Source organism: Delphinus delphis, chromosome 2 (assembly GCF_949987515.2).
Source record: "Delphinus delphis chromosome 2, mDelDel1.2, whole genome shotgun sequence".
NCBI lineage: Eukaryota > Metazoa > Chordata > Mammalia > Artiodactyla > Delphinidae > Delphinus > Delphinus delphis.
Genome location: NC_082684.1, coordinates 159,751,298 through 159,771,954, shown reverse-complemented (window position 1 = coordinate 159,771,954; position 20,657 = coordinate 159,751,298). Strand labels below are relative to the sequence as shown.

The 20,657-nt window shown below is 39.4% G+C and overlaps 1 protein-coding gene across 1 annotated transcript in view; it reads left to right on the top strand.

Annotated features, from left to right (window-relative positions):
* APBB1IP (amyloid beta precursor protein binding family B member 1 interacting protein) overlaps positions 1-20,657 on the top strand; it is a 102,891-nt gene that overhangs the window by 25,784 nt on the left and 56,450 nt on the right. The window contains exons 2-3 of the mRNA XM_060003766.1: positions 17,016-17,087; positions 19,319-19,406. Coding sequence (XP_059859749.1) covers positions 17,016-17,087; positions 19,319-19,406 — 160 coding nt within the window. The remainder of the gene's footprint in view (positions 1-17,015; positions 17,088-19,318; positions 19,407-20,657) is intronic.

Sequence of the window (20,657 nt, the reverse complement as noted above, 5' to 3'; positions counted from 1 at the left end):
TATTCTCATGCTTGGGTATTTGAGAATTTTAGCAATCGCTCAGGGAAATCTTCCTTGGGCTAGTCAACATTGGTCTTCACTCCAAAGCAAAATGAAAAATTGAAGCCAAAGTGTTTTGACCTCTTCCCCTTCATCCTTTTCCACTTTCAGCTTGCAGTTGGAAGAAGAGAAGATTAATGTTTTAAAATCATCCATCAGAATCTTGTGATTACCAGCTCATTTCTCCTTCAGACTGTTCGTTAAGCATGGTTTCTAGACCCAGGTGGCCCCTCCTTTTCTGCCTATCCTAGGGGTAGATGTCAAGGTCGTGGCCAGATATGAACCCTAGCTTAATGTTAGCTGTTCTAGAGCGGGGAGGAGTATGACATAGTACCCACCATCATGTCTTTGAAGACACAACCCAGTTCTGGAGTCTAGAAGCAGTGATGTGAAAGATCCTCCCTCACGTGGGATGTGACCACGTGAAAGCCTGTTTCTGTTTGACTTTCTTTGTTGTGTGTGTCTTTTTCTCCTTTACTTGTTCTCTGTGTTGAACATGTGTCATCTCTAGGCAGATGTGCTATGAGTGTCTAAGTGTATTTTCCACCTGTGTTTTTCTTTCACACACCTCTCCTGCTATGACTTCCATCTACGTGGCTTATTTTCTGCGTAAGGCAAGAGGAAGCAGTACAGTGAAAGAGACTGGACTTGAGTTTGAGTCTTGTCCTTTGTGATCTTGGGCCCGTCACTCAAACTCCGGACCACAAGATCCTCATCTACGAAGATGGGAGTAGTATGATCTACCCCCAAATGGTTTTTATGAGAATTAGATGAAATAATGTATCAACCCTGCCCAGGATAGATTTCTTTTTTCTTTTTTTTTTTTTGCGGTACACGGGCCTCTCACTGTTGTGGCCTCTCCCGTTGCGGAGCACAGGCTCTGGACGTGCAGGCTCAGCGGCCATGGCTCACGGGCCCAGCCGCTCCGCGGCATGTGGGATCCTCCCGGACCGGGGCACGAACCCGTGTCCCCTGCATCGGCAGGCGGACTCTCAACCACTGTGCCACCAGGGAAGCCCTCTTTTTTCTTTTACATTGTCTTTGCCTTCATCTAACATTTCATTCTCCCCTGTTCCTCTTTCTTTCTTTCTTTTTTTGTGTTTTGTTTCACTTTGCCTTTTTTCTCCCCCTAATTTATTTGGCTGCTCTGGCTCTTAGTTGTGGCACAGACGTTTGTTGCTGCATGCGAGATCTTTGTCGCGGCCTGCAGGGTCTTTTTTTAGTTGCGGCAAGCAGGATCTTTAGTTGCGGCATGCGCGATCTAGTTCCCTGACTAGGGATCGAACCTGGGCCCCCTGCATTGGGAGCATGGAGTCTTAACCACTGGACCGCCAGGGAAGTCCCTGCTTTGCTTTTTTAAAACTCGGGTCTCTCTGACTTAAAAGATTGGTTCTTTTTTCCCCCAACTTTTTCTTTTGAAAAGTTTCAACACTTCAACAACAACAAAAAAGTAAGAATAGTGTAAGAGACACCCGTGTTCCCTTCACTCCGATTCACTCATTGTCTGCATTTTACTGCATGTGCTTTATTTTCTTCACCATTTATCTCTTAAGAACAAAGACCTTCTCTTACACGACCACAGTAGTGTTATCACGCTCAGAAAATTTAATTGATTTAATACATTATCTGATAATGTAGTTCATATTCACATTTTCCAAATTATCCCAATAATGTCTTTTTTTTTATTCGAAGAATCCAGACCAGTCATTTTGTTTATTTTGCCGAATGTCCCTCAGTTGAGATTTGTCGGATTGATCCCTCCTGACTAGACTCAAGCGAAACACTTTGGTGGCAAAGGTGACGCCACATCCCGGGGGCATCACATCAGGGGCAACAGTGTCAGATTGTCCCATCAATGACGATCCTAAGTTTGATTATTTGGTTAAAAGTGTGTCCACCAGATTTTTCCTTTGAAAGCGTTAAGGAATACTCTGTGTCACTTACTGTTCTATTTCTGAGTTCTGTTGAACATTCTCATCTCACCTCTCACCTACCTGGAGCTTGACTTAGCAGAGAATCATCTTTCACCCACCGGTGTCAACATCCACTCTTCATTCTTTATCTCAAGTTTTGGTTTTTTTTCTTTTCTCTTTTTTATTTTGGCTGTGCCACGAGCCTTGTGGGATCTTAGTTCCCCGAACCCGGGCCCTTGGCAGTGAAATTGCAGAGTCCTAATCACTGGACTGCCGGGAAATTCCCTGCTGTTCATTCTTGCCACCCACTATGGTGGCTGTAGAATCATTTCCCTTTTCTTTTTTTTTTTTTTTTTTTAATTTTTTGGCTGCGCCGCGCGGCATGCAGGATCTTAGTTCCTGGGCCACGGATCGAATCTGTGCCCTCCGCAGTGCAAGCAAGGAGTCTTAACCACTGGACCACCAGCGAAGTCCCCATTTCCCTTTTCTTATCTGTCTCCCCCCTCTACATTGCTCTTCCACTGCTCTCCCTTGAAGTCATTCATCCATTTAGCAAATACTTTTGTGGGTCTTCATGACCAGAGCAGGCACCATGCTTGGCACTAGGAAGGCATAAGTAACCCCTGCCCTCGTGAAACTTAAATGAATATATTGCATTTTAATTTTTTTTATTCATTCATTCATTTAACAAATACTCACTCAGTGTCTATTGTGTATCTACATTGCTCTGCTTCCTGAGAACCCAGCAAGAAACAAAAACAGTCAAATCCCTGCCCTCATGGGGCTTACTTCTAGTTGGTAAGTGGGGAGAGAATATAAACAGGGAGAGGTGGACTTGTTGGGAAAGAGTTGGTTTTGAAATAGGTCAGGGAACACCTCAGGAATGAGGGAACAATTAAGCCAAGACCTAAAGGCAGTGGGGAGCAAGCCATTTAGGTCAGCGGGGAACAGGTGTTCCAAAGAGAAAAGCATGTGCAAATGCACGCTGGCAGGGTCCACGGAACAGCTGGGAGGCTGCCGGGAGCAGAGTTAAAGGAGATAAAATCAGACAGGCAAAAGATGGGGCGGGGCTAAATATGGTTGAATATGTGAAATAAGAGAGAAGTTTGGGCTAGAGATACACACTGGGGGTTGGCAGCTTGTGTGTGGTATTTAAAGCCATGAGACAGCATGAGATCCGCTAGGGAGTGAGTGTAGATAGAGGCCAGAAGGAAAACCAGGAGATCTGGGAGATGAGGCAGAACCAATCAAAGAGGCTAAGAGGAGAGACCAGTGAGGTACCTGAACTTTGTACATTTTGGGGAGACCCCCTTTAAAAAAAAGAGTACAAAATGATGAATAAAAGTTAAAAAAGTAAATATTAGAGTGAGAAAGGAATCACAACAAATTACTAATTTTTTAAAACACATACGACAAATCTTAAAAAAATACAAATGAACTTATTTACAAAACAGAAATAGACTCACAGACATAGAAACCAGACTTACAGTTACCAGAGGGGAAATGGGTGAGGGGATGAATTAGGAATTTGGGATGAGCAGATACACATTACTACATATGAAACAGATAAGCAACAGAGACCTACTTTAGAACATGGGGAACTATATTCAATATCTTGTAATAACCTTTAATGGAAAAGAACTGAAAAAGACTATATAATATATGTATAAACGGAATCATTTGCTGTATACCTGAAATATTGTAAATCAACTATATTTCAATTAAAAAAAACATATCACAAAATCCAAAAGGTACATTTTTATTATTACTAACTGCCTGATATGTTTTCCTACATTTTTGGCTGCATATCCTTTGATCACCACTCCATATGAGGATACATTTGAAATACAATTTTCTGTAGTGGAAATAGCTAATTTAGTCTTTTCTCCCACGTGGTTACTCAAGATTAATTGTGTTATTGATAGTCTAGAAAAAGTTTTACTTCAGTCTTACAGCTCTCTATGGTAAGACTTTATCTGTAATTTCCTCTGTGGTTTCTACTGCTGGAGGTGCCTCTTGCCCAGGAGCAAGACCTCACAGAACTAACTGAGTCATTTGCTCTCACTAGATATGACATGGCACCCATGGCTCCCAATGGCTCAAGAAGCAGCTGGTCCGGCTCAGCTAGGACCATGCATTTCCTGCCCCCTCCCAACTGCTAGGCTGGCCCTGGGGGTGGTGTAAGGTGGCTGTGGAAGCCTGGGTCAAGGTGATTCCGTGCAAGGAGCAGAGCAGAACAGCATTTCCTTTAGATATTCTCCTTGGAATAGAAGATGCAGTCCACAGTCCATGAGATTTACGTTGGGTCCAGCTCTTGCTGGAGTCCAGGTGAAGTGAAGGTAGTGCTGGCAGCCTATCAACCCCACTTTAAGCCCTTGGACCACTACCAAGGTGACCGCCCAGCAAGAAAACGGTGTTCCATGTTGTTGTGGGGTGCCAGAAGAGAACTGCAGGTCTTAGAAGGAGCCTGCAAGTGAGGATCCCTGAAACTTAAGCTTTATTGGCTTCAAGGTCAGTTGGTCTCTGTTAGGAGGAAAAGCAGGAAAGAAAGCCTTCTTGGAAGCCAAGTGAAGAAAGCATTTCCAAGAAAAGGTGATCAATGAATGGTGTTAAATGCTGTTTAAGCTGCTGAGAATGACATGAAGGTCATTGGTAATCTTGACACAGTTTGGTGACATGGTGGGAACAAAAGTCCAGTTGGGGTATGTCTTGGTCAGTTTGAGCTGCTCTAACAAAAATGCCATAGACTGGGCAGCTTAAACCACAAACCTTTATTTCTCACAGTTTTGGAAGCTGGGAAGTCCAAGACCAAGGCACCAGCCGATCCGGTGTCTAGTGAGGGCCCTCTTCCTGGTTTGCAGTGTTCATCTTCTTGCTGCGTCCTCACAGCAGAGAGAGAGAAGAAGCAAGCTCTCTTGTGTCTCTTCTTACAGGGGCACTAATCCCAACATGAGGGCTCCACCCTCATGACCTGATTACCTCCCAAAGGCTCCATCAACAAATACCATCACATTGGAGACTGGGGTTGCAACATATGAATTTGGGGGGAAGGGGGTGTGGGACACAGACATTCAGCCATAGCAGGGTAAATTCAAGAGGAAATGGAGACAAGTAGGAAACAGTGAATACAGATAACTATTCATAGTAACGTGTGTATGAAAATTAATGCCCATTCTTATTTACAAACGAGTGAATAATGTATTTTTCTATTTTTGTCTCTTCAAAAAACCATAAATTACGTTGTCACTTTTGTTTGCTGTCACAGTAGATCCTAAATATAAAAGCAGTTCCCCATGCTTTATGTAGATGCTCAAAATAGAATAAAAAGGGAACCTAAGAAAATCCCAAGATTTAAAAATTCTCTTTTCAGCCCAAGTATATCCAAGTGACACCAGTCTCCATCTTGCCTCCTAAAGATACAGAAAAGCCATCAGGACAGATGCAAGTGAGAATCGTGTTCATATGAGCTGACCTTCCCCTGTGTCACACATGGTTTACTTTTGAATCCTGTTGAACATTTTTGGGTCTTCTTCTGCCATCTCACTTTTCACCTCTCTGGAGTTTGACTTAGCAGAGTGCATTGTTACTCTGCCCCGCTCCACCTTGCATTCACTCAAAAGCAAAGCAATTTGGAAATAAGTCCATTTTAAAATCATACTTTTAAAAAATAGGGTAGTCCATCTCATGTTCTGTATGTGTGTGTCTACACTGACAAATTCCAAGGTTTTTCAAGCTGCTCCCTTAGGGTTTTTTAATTATCGAAAAAAATATGTCATTTCATGATTACTCTTTCATTTGCAAATGTTTTTTCCATCAAACTTTTGCCATCACGGTACCGCCTACCAAAGAATCGTATTGTCTTGGCTGTTCTTTTGGGTGACCGTACATATACACGTCTATGCTGTCCATGTGAATTTCCTTTGAGATTGATTGTTGTGTTGGTTTTGTATTGTTCGTATGACCATAGTGATTATCCTGTTAACCTAATAACTGTTAGCCTAGTTCTTAAAATTTTCACTGATCTCAAGTATACTGTGCAAAGCCAGTTAAGTTGGCCCAAGAGATTTCTTCTAGTTCTTTTTTGAGTATTATTTGATACTGTGTGTAATTTTAGAGATGTTTCTGTTTCCTGTTTTATGTTACACAGAAATGTTAGCTCCCCCCTCCCCCAAACATTGCAAGAACCTTTAACCACGTGCTGTGTTGTTCCGTGAACCACTTCCTCTTGAGGAGTGCTTTCATTGCATTTTGAAAAAAACTACATTGAAGGAATCAGGCAAAATGCAATATTGTCCGTTATTTTCCAATCATACTGTACGCTAGCTACTTCATAGTTTCCGCCAGCATTTGTGATCACCTGGATTCTGCACTACATATTCCATACCAAGTGTGGTTCCTATCATCAACAGATCTTTTAAAAATTATCTCCTCTTTTGTATCTGTAGTTGCAATGTGTGGGCTGATTTTTTTTTCCTAGGAAAAAAAAACACAGCCAGCCGTTTTTTTAATTTAAAAGTAATAAAAAATACCTAAGCACATTGATACTGACAGAGCCTCAGATTTTTCAACCTTCTTTCTCATGAATTCTAGTTATGTTTTAACTCTGGCAATCTAGCTATAGACTCAAAACACCACTCCACTTGCCCTGATACATGATAGTGCTACAACATGGATGAATCTTGAGGACAAATATTTCATTCCACTTACGTGAGATGACAAGAGTAGCCAGATTCATAAAAAAAGAAAGTAGGATGACAGATACCAGGGTCCGAGGCTGGGGGAGGGCGGAGATGGGGAGTTATTATTTAATGGATATGAAGTTACGGTTAAGGAAGATGAAAAAGTTCTGGAAATGAATGGTCCTGGTTGCACAACAATATGAATGTGCTTAATGTGACTGAACTGTGCACTTAAAAATTATTAAAATGGTAAATTTCATGTTATGGATATTTTACTTCAATTTTCTAAAATTTACCCAAAAAATGATGGAATGGAGGGTAAAAAAGAAGTCTCAATGCAAGGATGCAAACATTTTTCTTTGCCTTCAACATGGAAAGACATATAGTATGTAGATGAAGTCTAGATATTTAATCCATAATACATTGATGAAGAGAAACACAGTTGCAGAAGACCCACTGAGGAAAATCTTTTTTATTATTATTTTTATTTGTTTATTTATTTTTTAGGAAAATCTTTCAGAGATTTGTTTGAGCCTAGAACAGTGTCTGGGATCAGTAAATTTTTTTGTTTGTTTTTGTCAGAAACACTGGGAATGGGACCGAGCAATCTGGTTTTTTTGTTGTTTTTCGTTGTTTTGTTTTGTTTATTTTTATTTTTGGCTGCATTGGGTCTTTGTTGCTGCCCGTGGGCTTTCTCTAGTTGTGGTGAGTGGGGCTACTCTTCCTTGCAGTGCGCGGGCTTCTCATCATGGTGGCTTCTCTTGTTGCGGAGCACGGGCTCTAGGTGCGTGGGCTTCAGTAGTTGTGGCACAAAGGCTCAGTAGTTGTGGCACATGGGCTTAGTTGCTCCACGGCATGTGGGATCTTCCTGGACCGGGGCTCAAACCCATGTCCCCTGCATTGGCAGGCAGATTCTTAACCACTGTGCCACCAGGGAAGTCCCAGTAAGTATTTGTTGACTGACTTAAATTGTGTAACCTCAGGCAAGTTAATTAACCTCTGGGTGCCGTAGTTTCCTCATCTGTTAAATGGGGAAAATAAGTGGCCTATCTAGGTTGATTGTGGGGATAGATTTAATCAGTCAGTACCTGTAAAGCTCAAGAACAGTGCCTGGCACAGAGTGAGAACACCTAATAGTTATTAGATATTGTTTCTATTATCATCAGACAGGTAGAGAGACTGAGTAGATTCCTCTCTCTCAACCGACAGCCACGCACAGGAGCAACAGAGCAGGGGACTTTCTTCTGGGTATATAGATGGCTGTTCTGGTGGAATTTTGAAGACCAGTTCTAACCTGTCTGAACTTAATTGACCAACTCATTTTAATGATCAAAAAGTCAATTTTATACATCCTTTGTTGTTGCATTAAAATTTTTTTACTAACAACTATTCTATCTTTTCTTTTAATTCTTATTGCTCTAAATTTTCATTCTGTTCTTGGTACCAGGACCTCAATGCAAGTAAAGATGATGCATGACTAAAAACACGGCTGAAAAGAAGAGCTTTACAACCACCAAATTAGACCATCCACAAATTCATAATCTCTTAATCTGGTGCGATAGGAAAGCAGGCTTTTGACAAATAAGCGCCTTATAAAAATGTAAATAACACAGGGCTCTTCATTGTGTTGTTGCTGGCTGCCACTGAATACATCTTTTAGTAAAGCCAAGCATTGATCATCAAAAAGGAAAACTCTTAACCTTTTTATTTTTATGCAGAAGTTATTAGGACCACTTTTTAATTAATTAATTTATTTATTTGGCCGTGCTGGGTCTTAGTTGCGGCACACGGGATCTTTGTTGTGGCATGCGGGATCTTTTAGTTGAGGTATGTGGGATCTAGTTCCCTGACCAGGAATCGAACCTGGGCCCCCTGCATTGGGAACGCGGAGTCTTAGCCACTGGACCACCAGGGAAGTCCCAGAACCACTTTTAAAAACCTGTATGAACAGTAGTCGTTTTGTTTTCTAGTTTATGAAAAATTCTTATGTTTATTAACTATTTTATTTAATATACAAAATTGGGTTTTTATGAATATATCTTTTCTTTTTAAATGTGTCAAATAACCCCCCCCCCCTTTTTTCTTTCCTAAGAGTCATCTCTTAAGGTATTGCAGTGATGTACCAAATTAAATAGGTGAGAGGTTAAAGGAAACTACTGGAATAGAAGAGAGGTCAGGGAGAGGATAGCAAAGAACATAGCAAAGTCCAGCTATACAGACAAAGCTTGTATGACCCCTTATTTTAATACTGTTATGCTCAAAATTCAGTTCCAAACAAGAAAGTATAACATATGTGTCATGAGAAGCATATATGAATGTGTTCATATGTGTATTCATTTTTGTTCTCACAGATTCGCAGATTTACACATAAACACGTAAAAAACCAAAATGTGACATTGGCAAATGCAAACAGGCACATATAATTTATCTCAGTTTTGAAGCCCAGTGCAAGCCTGAGGCATACAGCTAATTCTGTATAAATAGCAAAACACATATAATATAGATTATGTGTTAAAGTGATATAGGTAACCTGATTTATTACTGTGTAATTAAGCTATTCCATTTCTGTTCTAAAGTGAGGTATGAATCTGTTTATGGGGCTAAAATGAATTAGATATATGATGTGAATAAAGGAATACTTAAAATAGAAGATATAATTTGTTTTTTATTTATTAAATAATGGCAAATTAACCGACTCCTTGAAATGTTAAGTGACTTCAGGTTGAATTAGATAAGAAGGAAAGCCATGGATAATGTCACTTGAGTTGCATGGTGACTATTAGATTTTTCTCAAAGCAACAAAAACTGATTCAGGCCTAAATAGATGTGCATTCCAGTGAACCTCTGTGTTTGCCAACAAAATTTATCTGTATAAATACCAGTATTTACTCACTTGGAAAGCACTAAAAAAAAGTGAAATATTGCTATAGTGAGTGATGTTCCAGAGACCTGTAGCTGGGATTACAGCTTGGAAACAGACTCTCTGTTTATTTGCCCTGGTAGTTAAAGGAAACGTGGGATTTGGTGACCTCCAAGGACTGTCCAGCCCCGGAATGTCACATCTTTGCGTGCAGGGCAACAGACTCCACGTCTAGGGCACAGGAGGTGGAATGACAGTGACTAATGTCTTCTTCCCACTAGTCGGGGAGGTTACCTACGCTCTCTGTGTTTTCAACAAAGCACTTTTAAACCTAAAGATGAGCAAGAGCTAATCCTTCCTTAATAAGAGCTCCCAGTTGGGAAGGAAGTTCTAACACAGTAACAAAAAGAGCGTGATCCAGTATGATAGATGCCATTATTGAGTGCTTACACTAAGTACTGTATGCTATTTTATTTAAATGTCCCAACAATCCTATGAATTACATATTAATCTCTTCATTTTGCAGATGAGGAAACAAACCCAGGGAGGTTAAATGCCTTATCAAGGTGGTTGTTTCTGGGGGACTGGATTTACTGATAGGGTTACCAAGTACAATGGACAGCACATCTCTCTACCAGGTATGAAGACATCCATGCAAGCTGGATTCCAAATGATCAGTAGGGTTTTATGAAGGATAAGTGCACTGAGGAGGATGTTACTGAAAGGGAATAGCATATACCAAGACAAAGAGAGTGTTTAAAAGCCTGTTCGGACAATGTCAAGGGCCCTGATGGGTAAGAGTTGAATCCTGAAAAGTAGGTTGGGGCAAAGTACGAAGGACTTAGAAAGACATACTGAGACTTGAACTCTCCCCACTTCATCGTGATCTGTCACGGAGGATTTTCAAACAGGAGACTGGCGCATTCAAATTTCTATTTCAAATTCGAAGTGATGGTGATGGGGCTTGATGGGGGATCCAGGAGCCTGCAGGCTGGATGAGCTGATGAGGGTCTCAACAGTAAGGATGGAGGAAAGGAAGCTCTCTGCAGGGGAAACCAGCAGGATTTTTTTTGACTGATTGGGTGGAAGAATGGGAAGCGTCAGGGACTATGCCAGGGTTTGTAAATTAGACTAACAAATGAATAATGACCAAGAGCCAAGTTAGGGCATGTAGAAGGAGAATGCACCAGAGGGGGGAGAATGATGGGAAGGACTGTGGACTATTGAACGGGCTGTTTTAGGCGAGCCACTCAGATAAAATGAGGTCTGCCCTGGCTCAGGTCCAAAGTCATGGCTGGAATTGCTCGTGCAAATGGCAATGAAACCTGCATCCAAACTGAGTTAAATAGTTGAGGTTAACTTGGCCATAGATAGAAACAGGTGTCCTGTTAAGCATATATATATCAGAGTACTTAGAGTAGACCTTTTTCCTGCTCTCTGGGGATATAACTGACATATTAAGTTTAAGGCGTACAACATAATGTTGTGACATATGTGTATATTGTGAAACAATCACCACAACAGGTTGAATTGACATATCCATCACCTGGCATAGTCACAGTGTTTTCTCTTATGGACAGATTTTTAAAATATGTGTATTTGAAGTTTATATATGAAATTTACATATGTGGAGAAGAAAAACTATCTGAAGAGAAAAGCTGAGGCTTAGAAGCTTGAGCCTTGTGGAAAGACTGAGAATTCAGGAAAATTGCCCCGTCATTCAAGGAATCTGAGGCAGAATTTCAGCCTGGATGTGCAGCCTCAGCCACCCACCCCTCTCCTATCCACTCTCCACACCCTCCAAAAAAAACGCAGTGAAATCTGTCTGATAAAGAACTATTCCAAATTATTTATTTAAAAAATTTTTTTAAATTTTTATTTATTTTCTTTCATTTTTTTTGGCTGCATCAGGCCTTAGTGGCGGCATGTGGGGTCTTCGTTGAGGCGTGCGGACCTTTCGTTGCAGCACGGGCTTCTCTCTAGTTGTGGCATGCAGGTTTTCTCTCTCTAGTTGTGGCACCCTGGGTCCAGAGTGCGTGGGCTCTGTAGTTTGCAGCATGCAGGCTCAGTGGTTGTGGCGAGCGAGCTTTAGTTGCCCTGTGGCAGGTGGGGTCTTCGTTCCCCAACCAGGGATTGAACCCACATCCCCTGCACTGGAAGGCAGATTCTTTACCACTGGACCACCAGGGAAGTCCCTCCAAATTTTTTAAATCTACGGTTTGTTGTTCTTCCCAAGACACAAAAGGAATTCAGAAATGACATACTTACAAAAAGATGTTAATTCCACCCAGTTGCGATGTGCACGTTGCTGTTTTGCAATCCGTTGCTTCACTAAGGCTCCTCCACCCCTGCTCTTGGGGCTGTTAACCCATACAACACTTTGAGCACTCAGGGCTGGGTGTTTTCTTGCTCGGTTTCTCTCTTTTTAATTCTGATTTTGACCTTCAGGAAATACCGAACATACAAATAGACACAGCCCTATTTTCTTGTGCATGTGTATGTGTATAGGTACTGTATATATCCACGGGACTCTTATTCTGTCCATAAGGTTTTCTTGGGGAATATAAATATGTAAGATGATTTGAATGTACACATTTATGTTAATAGCCCTTAACTAAATGTTTTATTATTTTCACCAAGGATACAACTCTTTTAAACTGTGATCCATTCAGTAACATATTTACTTATGACAGGATTTACAGAATAATTTTGATATTGACTCCTTTAAATAATTCAATATCAACACACTCTGGGGAAAAGGAATGAAAGGGCGGGGGAAAGATTTTTACCAGATGAACGCAGGGAGGGTCAGCAGAGGTCACAAGAAGATGCTGCTGTTTCAAGTTATTTCCGTGTTAGGTGTATGATTCACTCTGGCAAGTCCTCAACCTGTTCTGTTTTTTTTTTTTAATTTAATTTTTATTTTATACTGGAGTATAGTTGGTTTACAATATTGTGTTGGTTTCAGGTGTACAGCGAAGTGATTCAGTTATACATATCTCCATTTCTTTTCCCATTTAGGTTACTACGGAGTACTGAGTAGAGTTTCCTGTGCTATACAGTAGGTCCTTGTTGATTATCTGTTTTACACATAGTGATGTTTATACGCCTCACCCCATTCTGTATCAGTGGTGTATACAGGCTGAGAAGCTAAGGTCTTTGGGCTGAGTGGATATTTCTGACCCATCAATGCCACATTTCCTTTCAAGACTTCATTCTTCATCATTTAGCGCTTTTCCAAATGTAATGGTTTCAGAGAAAGCATCAAGGATAAGATTCTTATTTACTAGCATCATCTTTGGTTCCTTTGAGTTTATTTTAACACTGACTGGCAGTTTTGAGGTCAGCAAATAAATCTATTTTTTTCCACTCTGAAAGGATTACTTTTCTCTCATGAAAAACTTTGAAATATGTTAACACTAGTACTTACTCTTAACTTGCCCTGTTAGTAATAATTCATCTGAAGGATTCTTTTATTTTGTCACATTATTGTACTGCATGATATTCTAAAGAAAATAAATCCACATGGGCAGTTCTGGAATTTTATAGTTTTTTTCTGCTAATTTCCTCTTATTAAAGTAATGAGTGAATCATCCATTATAAGATTTTGAAACCAGATTAATGATTTGAAGGGACACTTTTTTTTTTTTTTTTCTTTTGCGGTTTGTGGGCCTCTCACTGTTGTGGCCTCTCCCGTTGCAGAGCACAGGCTCCGGACGCACAGGCTCAGCGGCCATGGCTCACGGGCCCAGCCGCTCCGTGGCATGTGGGATCTTCCCAGACCGGGGCACGAACCCGTGTCCCCCTGCATCGGCAGGCGGACTCCCAACCACTGCGCCACCAGGGAAGCCCGAAGGGACACTTTTTGAAACCATGAGTACTTTGTTGACTTAAATATTTTCTTTCCTCTATTTTGTAGGTAATTTGAAGAAGGGAGAGTATGATTCAGATACTTTATAAGCAACTGGGAGGGAATTAAAACCATATGTGAGTGGATCCTAGCATTGACTTCCCTCCCCAACCAGAGGCAGGGCCCACCTGCATCTCTTTTTCCTTCTCTGGTTATGATAAACACTAAACCCAACAATCCATAGAATGGAATGAACTTCTTCCATCCTTTCTTCACTGATGCTGTTTGAATCCTTCCTACCTCTTAGACCTACACACATAGACCCACACCTGCAGTGTCTGCCTTACCTGTCACTTCTGTACCTGAGGGCTCATCTGCCTACCTTGTGTGGTTTGACCCTGAGCACTCACTGAATAGCTTCATCAGACTCAAACACGTGCCTCCCTGTCCCATGTGTATGTTCACCTGATTCTTTCAGGTGTGTCTGCTACTTAGAAGTGGGCTTGTCCCATCGTATCATAGACTTCTTTTGTTTGAATGAAGTCCCCTTCCTGGCCCTTCCTGGTCAACCCAGTTTTGTAGCTTCCCCATGCTCCTGCAAGATACCTCCTCCAGTGGAAGCCAGATAGGAGGTTCTGGAGAACTAACAATCATAGCAATTCAAATATTCTCCCTCCAATATTAAACATGCACAACTGAAAACTTGAAATGACTATTGAATGTACTCAGGAACTATATAGCGCAGAGAGGCTTTTATGTTTCACTGGAGAGAGAGCCTAGAAGGAGAGCAAAGAGAGTTATTGTGGGGAGCAGGAAACTCAGATGGAAAATACTCTAAATCCTCATCTCATCTTCTGCGAAGGTGGTAAAGTTGTACATGGAAAAAAGAGTTGTCCCTTCTTAAAATTGGGAGAGGGGAAAGCATATGATGGGAAAATTAAGCCAGAAGATTTCCTAAGTGATGTAAAGTGAAGATAACTATTGAAGATAATATGGGAAGATTGAACACTAGCTTTGCAGGGTGGGTATTTGGAGGATATGCACTAATTCACTCTAGATGGTTTTTACAGCCCTCATTCCTTCTGATTTCTCAGTGTCAGTGCCATTCTGGGTGTTTACTGTTAATATCAACCCAGCTTGTAGATCAGTTCTTGGAACATGGTTAAGTGCTAGATAAATGTGTTCATCATCGTCATCATTATCATCACCACATCTCTGTACTTTCAAGAATTGGGTTTTTAAAAAATTATTCAGGTCAGTTTTAAGTAAGCAGAGTCAGTATGAGAAAGGTCTTTTATATACACATTTTATAAAGAGAGAACCCCTGATTAGCTAAAGCTATTAAATATGAAAAAGTATTATTGCTCGAGTATTAGTTTGAAGTTATGGTAAAGGGAGAACCGTAAGTTTTCAAGATGATTTATTCAAGGAAAGATAGACCTGACTTTGCCTATTTTAGCCAAATAATTTTTTTATTGAAGTATGGTTGCTGTACAATATTATGTAAGTTACAGGTGTACAATATAGTGATTGACAATTTTTAAAGGTTATACTCCATTTGTAGTTATTATAAAATATTAGCTATATTCCCTGTGTTGTACAATTTATCCTTATAGCTTATTTTATACCTAATGGTTTGTATTTCTTAATCCCCTACCCCTATATTGCCCCTCCCCGCTTCCCTCTCCCCACTGGTAACCACTAGTTTGTTCTCTATATCTGTGAGTCTGCTTTTTTGTTTTATTCACTAGTTTCTTGTATTTTTCAGATTACACATATAAGTGATATCATACACTATTTGTCTTTCTCCGTCAGACTTATTTCAGTTAACATAATGCCCTCCAAGTCCATCCATGTTGCTGCAAAGGTCAAAATTGCATTCCTTTTTATGACTGAGTAGTATTCCATTGTATATATGTACCACATCTTCTTTATCCATTCATCTGTTGATGGACACATAGGTTGCTTCCAAATCTTGGCAATTCAAATAATTTATTTTATTTGTTTATTTATTTTGGCTGTGTTGGGTCTTCGTTGCTGCATGTGGGCTTTCTCTAGTTGCAGCGAGCAGAGGCTGCTCCTCATTGTGGTGTGCAGGCTTCTCATTGTGGTGGCTTCTCTCGTTGTGGAGCATGGGCTCTAGGCTCGTGGGCTTCAGTAGTTGTGGCGCACGTGCTTAGTTGCTCTGCAGCATGTGGGATCTTCTCGGACCAGGGATCAAACCCATGTCCCCTGCATCGGCAGGTGGATTCTTAACCACGGTGTCACGAAGGAAGTCCCAAATAATTTATTTTAAATGCAAACACACGTGTGTGTGCAGAGATGATAGTATTATGGTTATGGTTAAAAAAACAACAACAACAATCTTTTAGTGCTACATATGTATCTACATAAAAAAGATTAGTCATGAGTTGATCATTGTTAAAGCTGGACACTGGGTACATAAAAATCATTATATTATTCTCTTTACTTTTGTATATATTTAAAAGTTTCCATATAAAATAATTAAAACACAAACACACACATACATACATATAAATATTGTTTGGCTTAAATAATACATGCTACACTCACCAGACTTCTTAGATTGAGCTGTAATTGGTACTAATCTTCTAGTGTTTTAGAGCATTTGGGACCCTAAGAAATTATCTGCGGCAAACTCCTCGTCTTACAGATGAAGCAGTTGAGTCCCTTTGCTAAACAACACATTACTCATTAAGCCTCATAATCATGTCTCCTAATGTCCTAATCCAGCTTTGCCAGTGATGTCAGGAGGAGAGCGACTAGTTACACCTCCCAGGGTGTCCCCACCCGACTTTATGGAAACACTTTTCCTCTCTTGGACAGTTCTTTCACTCAGCTTAAGTAGGGAAAGATTATAATGTAAAACTTGCTTTATTTCCATCTCTCATCACTTGATTGTGTGGCCATTTCAGTTCTAAGTGTTTGTCACCCTAAAATTTCCAAATAAATGTGCCAGAAGCTGCTGTTTCAGAGACAACTTTGTAAAGCAAGGAATCGTTTGGTAAATAGTCTTAACGCTGACATATCATTTTTGGGTAGGTTTTTAAATGGAAATGAAGTTCTTCATGACTCTGATGCCATCACCTGTGGCCTGAGGCTTTCTCCTTTTCCAATCAGGGTGTCCTATGGTGATGTGAATTCCTGAATGTTGTTCACTTGGCCCCAAAGAGACTAGTTCCATCTGGAAAAAGTGTCCAATTGTTGGTCTGAGATAGTTACTAGGGTTCCGTTCAATCTTGGACCAAGCAAATTGCAGAGAGGTCAGGCATGGAATTTCAGGGTGAAATGCACCTCCCTCTCTACAACCTTCTCTTCTTGACTTACTTGCCTTTCTATGGGGCTTTTGGGGAAAAGAGAGAGATGGGACAGTTATCCGGGGATCAGACTTTTTTTTTTTTTTTTTTTTTTTTTTTGCGGTACGCGGGCCTCTCACTGTTGTGGCCTCTCCCGTTGCGGAGCACAGCCTCTGGGCGCGCAGGCTCAGTGGCCATGGCTCACGGGCCCAGCTGCTCCACGGCATGTGGGATCTTCCCAGACCGGGGCATGAACCCGTGTCCCCTGCATCGGCAGGCAGACTCTCAACCACTGTGCCACCAGGGAAGCCCAGACTTTTATTAGATTGTTTATAACTGGATTTCTTCCTTTTTCAGATGGGTGAGTCAAACGAAGATATAGACCAAATGTTCAGCAATTTGCTGGGAGAGATGGATCTCCTGACCCAGGTAAATTCCCTTCCTTAACTTTCAAATGAGAAAAAAATGGGGTTAAATGGATGTAGGCTAAGGGTATATAGTTGTCCATTGTACTATTTTTTCACCTTCTTGTTTGACATTTTTCAAAGTAAAAAACATTAAAAGAAAAAAAATGGGGTTACAGAATTTGATTTTAATATGACAAGAGCTATCTTTTTAAAAAGACTGGAAATTGACAATATTATATATTCCTGATGTAACAGTGGTAGGGGAGAAAATAAACCTTTTTTCCTGTTTATACCCTTCTGAGTTCAGTTAATTGAATGCCTGGGTCACACATACATTCTATTATGGCAATTTTCATGCTCATCGTGTTCAAATATTTAGCCAGTGGAGGAATTTTCCCCAAGCAAACCTTCCACAACCACTACCACTGAACAATTTCCCCTGCAGTTACCTTTATATAAAGACTAGTCAGCTCATTGCTTTCTGCATAAAGCACTAAAATAAGAATCATCCAGTATTCCTCAATATGATAGGGATCTTAAAGTTTTCTACAAAGTAAATGAAGAATAATCTACGTTTATTTTTAAGTATTTATTTTAGGAAAAATAAATCAATGTTAGTTAGCATCTACTTTATACTCCGTATAAAATTCAAGAAGGTTTAGATTCTATGAAAGAAGAGACAAAATGTGAGACGACAGGCTTAGAGAAAAGGGTGCTGACTAATAACCAGGGAGTGTTAGGATGGAAGCCACATTGCTATAAATCAGAGGACCGTTTTCCTCCCACGAAGGGGGAGGGTTTAATGAACATCTGTGGTCTCTTTGTCCATTCACTCACTTCTGCTCCATAGAGGAATGATTATTCTGATTGGTCAGAGTCTGGGATTTTCATAGTTGAGTGTTGTTACTCTAATTCAAGAGTAAGAAGAGGGCCCCTTAGAGTGTCTTGGATCTTCTTTCACTGAAGACCTTTCTGGGTTTTGATCTTTCTTTATTGCGCTCAGGTGAGTGGGGTCACAGGGTTTGCTTGGCTAAAGCTGTGATTGAAGGAGTTCCTTCCTAAAACTGGTTTCCTCTCTCTCCTTTCCCTCTCTCTGTATTTTACTCAAAGCCTGTTACGTTACACATTCATGCATTCATGTTTTGTTAGAGAACTACTTCTAATTTCTGTAAGTAGCCTAGTAAATTATATTCCTGAGAAAAAAATGAGTTGGCAACCCTAATTGTGATGTTATACTTCCCAGTTATAGCATTTAAAAACCAACTAGTTAATGAATTTTTTTGTACTTTCTTTCACTAAATTTTTTTTTCTGGTATTTGCCCTGTAGTTTCTCCATCAACCTCCCTCTTTCTTGGCAATTTTTGCAAGTTCATTCCGGTTTTTAGAATGAATTCTGGAGTTGCAGTCACTTTTCCCTACATTTTATCCTTGATTCTAACTTGATTGGGTTCATTTTTTTTTTTAACTTCTTCTTGATTAATGGCCTTTTTTTTCCTACGTATAACTGATGATATCATTAATTTATTCTCAAACCTATAATGATTGGTTTCCTTCAGAAATTTAAGACATGAACAAGGATATTACTTACCAAGTCAAATTAATATCAAAGAATGTACTCATTGTCATGAAAACATTCACGTTTAAGAACAGGTGAAATCACTTCTCAAACTATGGATGTAAAAATATGTTTAAATATTAGCTTTTAAATCATACAAGCAGTCACTTTATCAATTAGAAAATAATGTTATTTACAAAATTAGTAACTTACTGTGGCTTAATTTCTTTTTAACAAGTTTTATTAAATAAGAGTAACAGCATTAACATTTTACTGTGTAATAACAGATTGCATCCTGAAACAGCTCTTATCTTCAAGTGACTAAACAATTCCTTTCTTTGATGTCATAACTTAAATCCTTATGTAGTGTATGTGTCACCATGCTTCATTCCCGGAAAGTTTTTGTTGTCTCTAAAAATGAACAACCTCATTCTCATCATTTGACCTGTTTTGTTTCAAGATGTACCTTCTAGAATAATTTTTAACTTGTCATTTTTAACTTGTCATAATTTAACTTGTCATTTTCTGTAGGAAAAAAAAATCACCTAAAGCATGTTCAAGTAAGAATACAGTTTTTAGAGAACATATTTGAAGAGAACATGTATAAGCAGCAAATGATTCTTTACTTAATGATTAAAGTGCACTGCAAAAATACTGGTATCATGAATAACTTTGGGGGTTGGGATCCGTTTTCACAGAGTTTAGGAGTCGACACTGTCCCTCCTCCAGAACCTAAACCGTCCAGAGCTGAGTTTAACTACAGTGTGGGGTTTAAGGATTTAAATGGTGAGTATCCTTTCTTTTCTTAAGTAATTTGAAATGATAACAATGACTAAAATCTGTACACAACTGTAATCTGAAAACAAAGTTTAATCATGACAAGTATAATTTTTAAAGTCCTGGATTTCATTCAGATTGAGTGCTGCCGTTTGGATTGAATTGAGAGGCCAAGAAGATATTTTTGCCTGTAATGAAAAGGAACACTATCCTGTATTTGCTGAAAGTCTCAAAGCTTTCTAATTTTTTTTTTAAAAAAAAACAGAGTTTCTTCTTACTCCTAAGCCATTACAGTAATAAGATACAGTAGTATAAGAAAATATTAATAAGGAAATGTCCCTTCAAGGATATTAATGAACTGGCCATTTCATAATGATTGAGAATATATGAATAGATGCTTCAAAATATATTTTAATTAATATATATTTAATATATAGTATAGTATATTTGGTCTATTTGACATTTTAGTCCCCTGAAGTTTGTCATATTTTATTAACAAAAATCTCTCTTCCTACTTAGTGCATTGACAATCTTTAGCCCAGGTGCTACTCAAATTACAATGAATCTTGAAGTGATTGCTTCCAAATTAATGAGAATTCACTGCAACTCTTGGAAAAGATTTTCCAAAGACTTGCAGTGCCAACCAAAAGAATAAAGAACAAAATAATAGAGAAGCCTAGTTACAGAAATCCAGAGTTCCAAGTTTTATTTCCATCACTCACTGGGTTCCTTTGTTTCTGTCATTTTCAGTAAGTTTTAGATTAAACCTTAAGGTTCGAATAACTGTATCTTGATAAATTATAGTACATCTCTTCTGATTTCCTCTTTTTCCCACCCTCTTTTCTATCTTCCATATAAACTTATTATTTCTGTCAGTCGTTTCCACTGCAACATGGAATGATGGTAACATTCATGAAGTTTCAGAAAACCAACACACTTTTGTCAAATTATGACGTTAATAGAGAACATATGCTTGCATATATGAACAGTGCAGATTTGCCTGACACACTCATAACAGCTGAATAATCAGTTCCATTAAAATTTAATCAGTAATTTAGTTGTAGTAAGCTCAACTAATGCTTTCGAAGCACTTATTACCTTGTATCAAAAAATTACTGAAAATGTCAGAATCCAAGAAACCCAGCAATACATAAACATAGTCATGTTAAAAGACACTAACAAGAAACTCATGCCATTAAGGAGACAAGACCATTAAAAAAGTACTGATATGTACTGAAAATTAAATTTGTTGGGAATTAC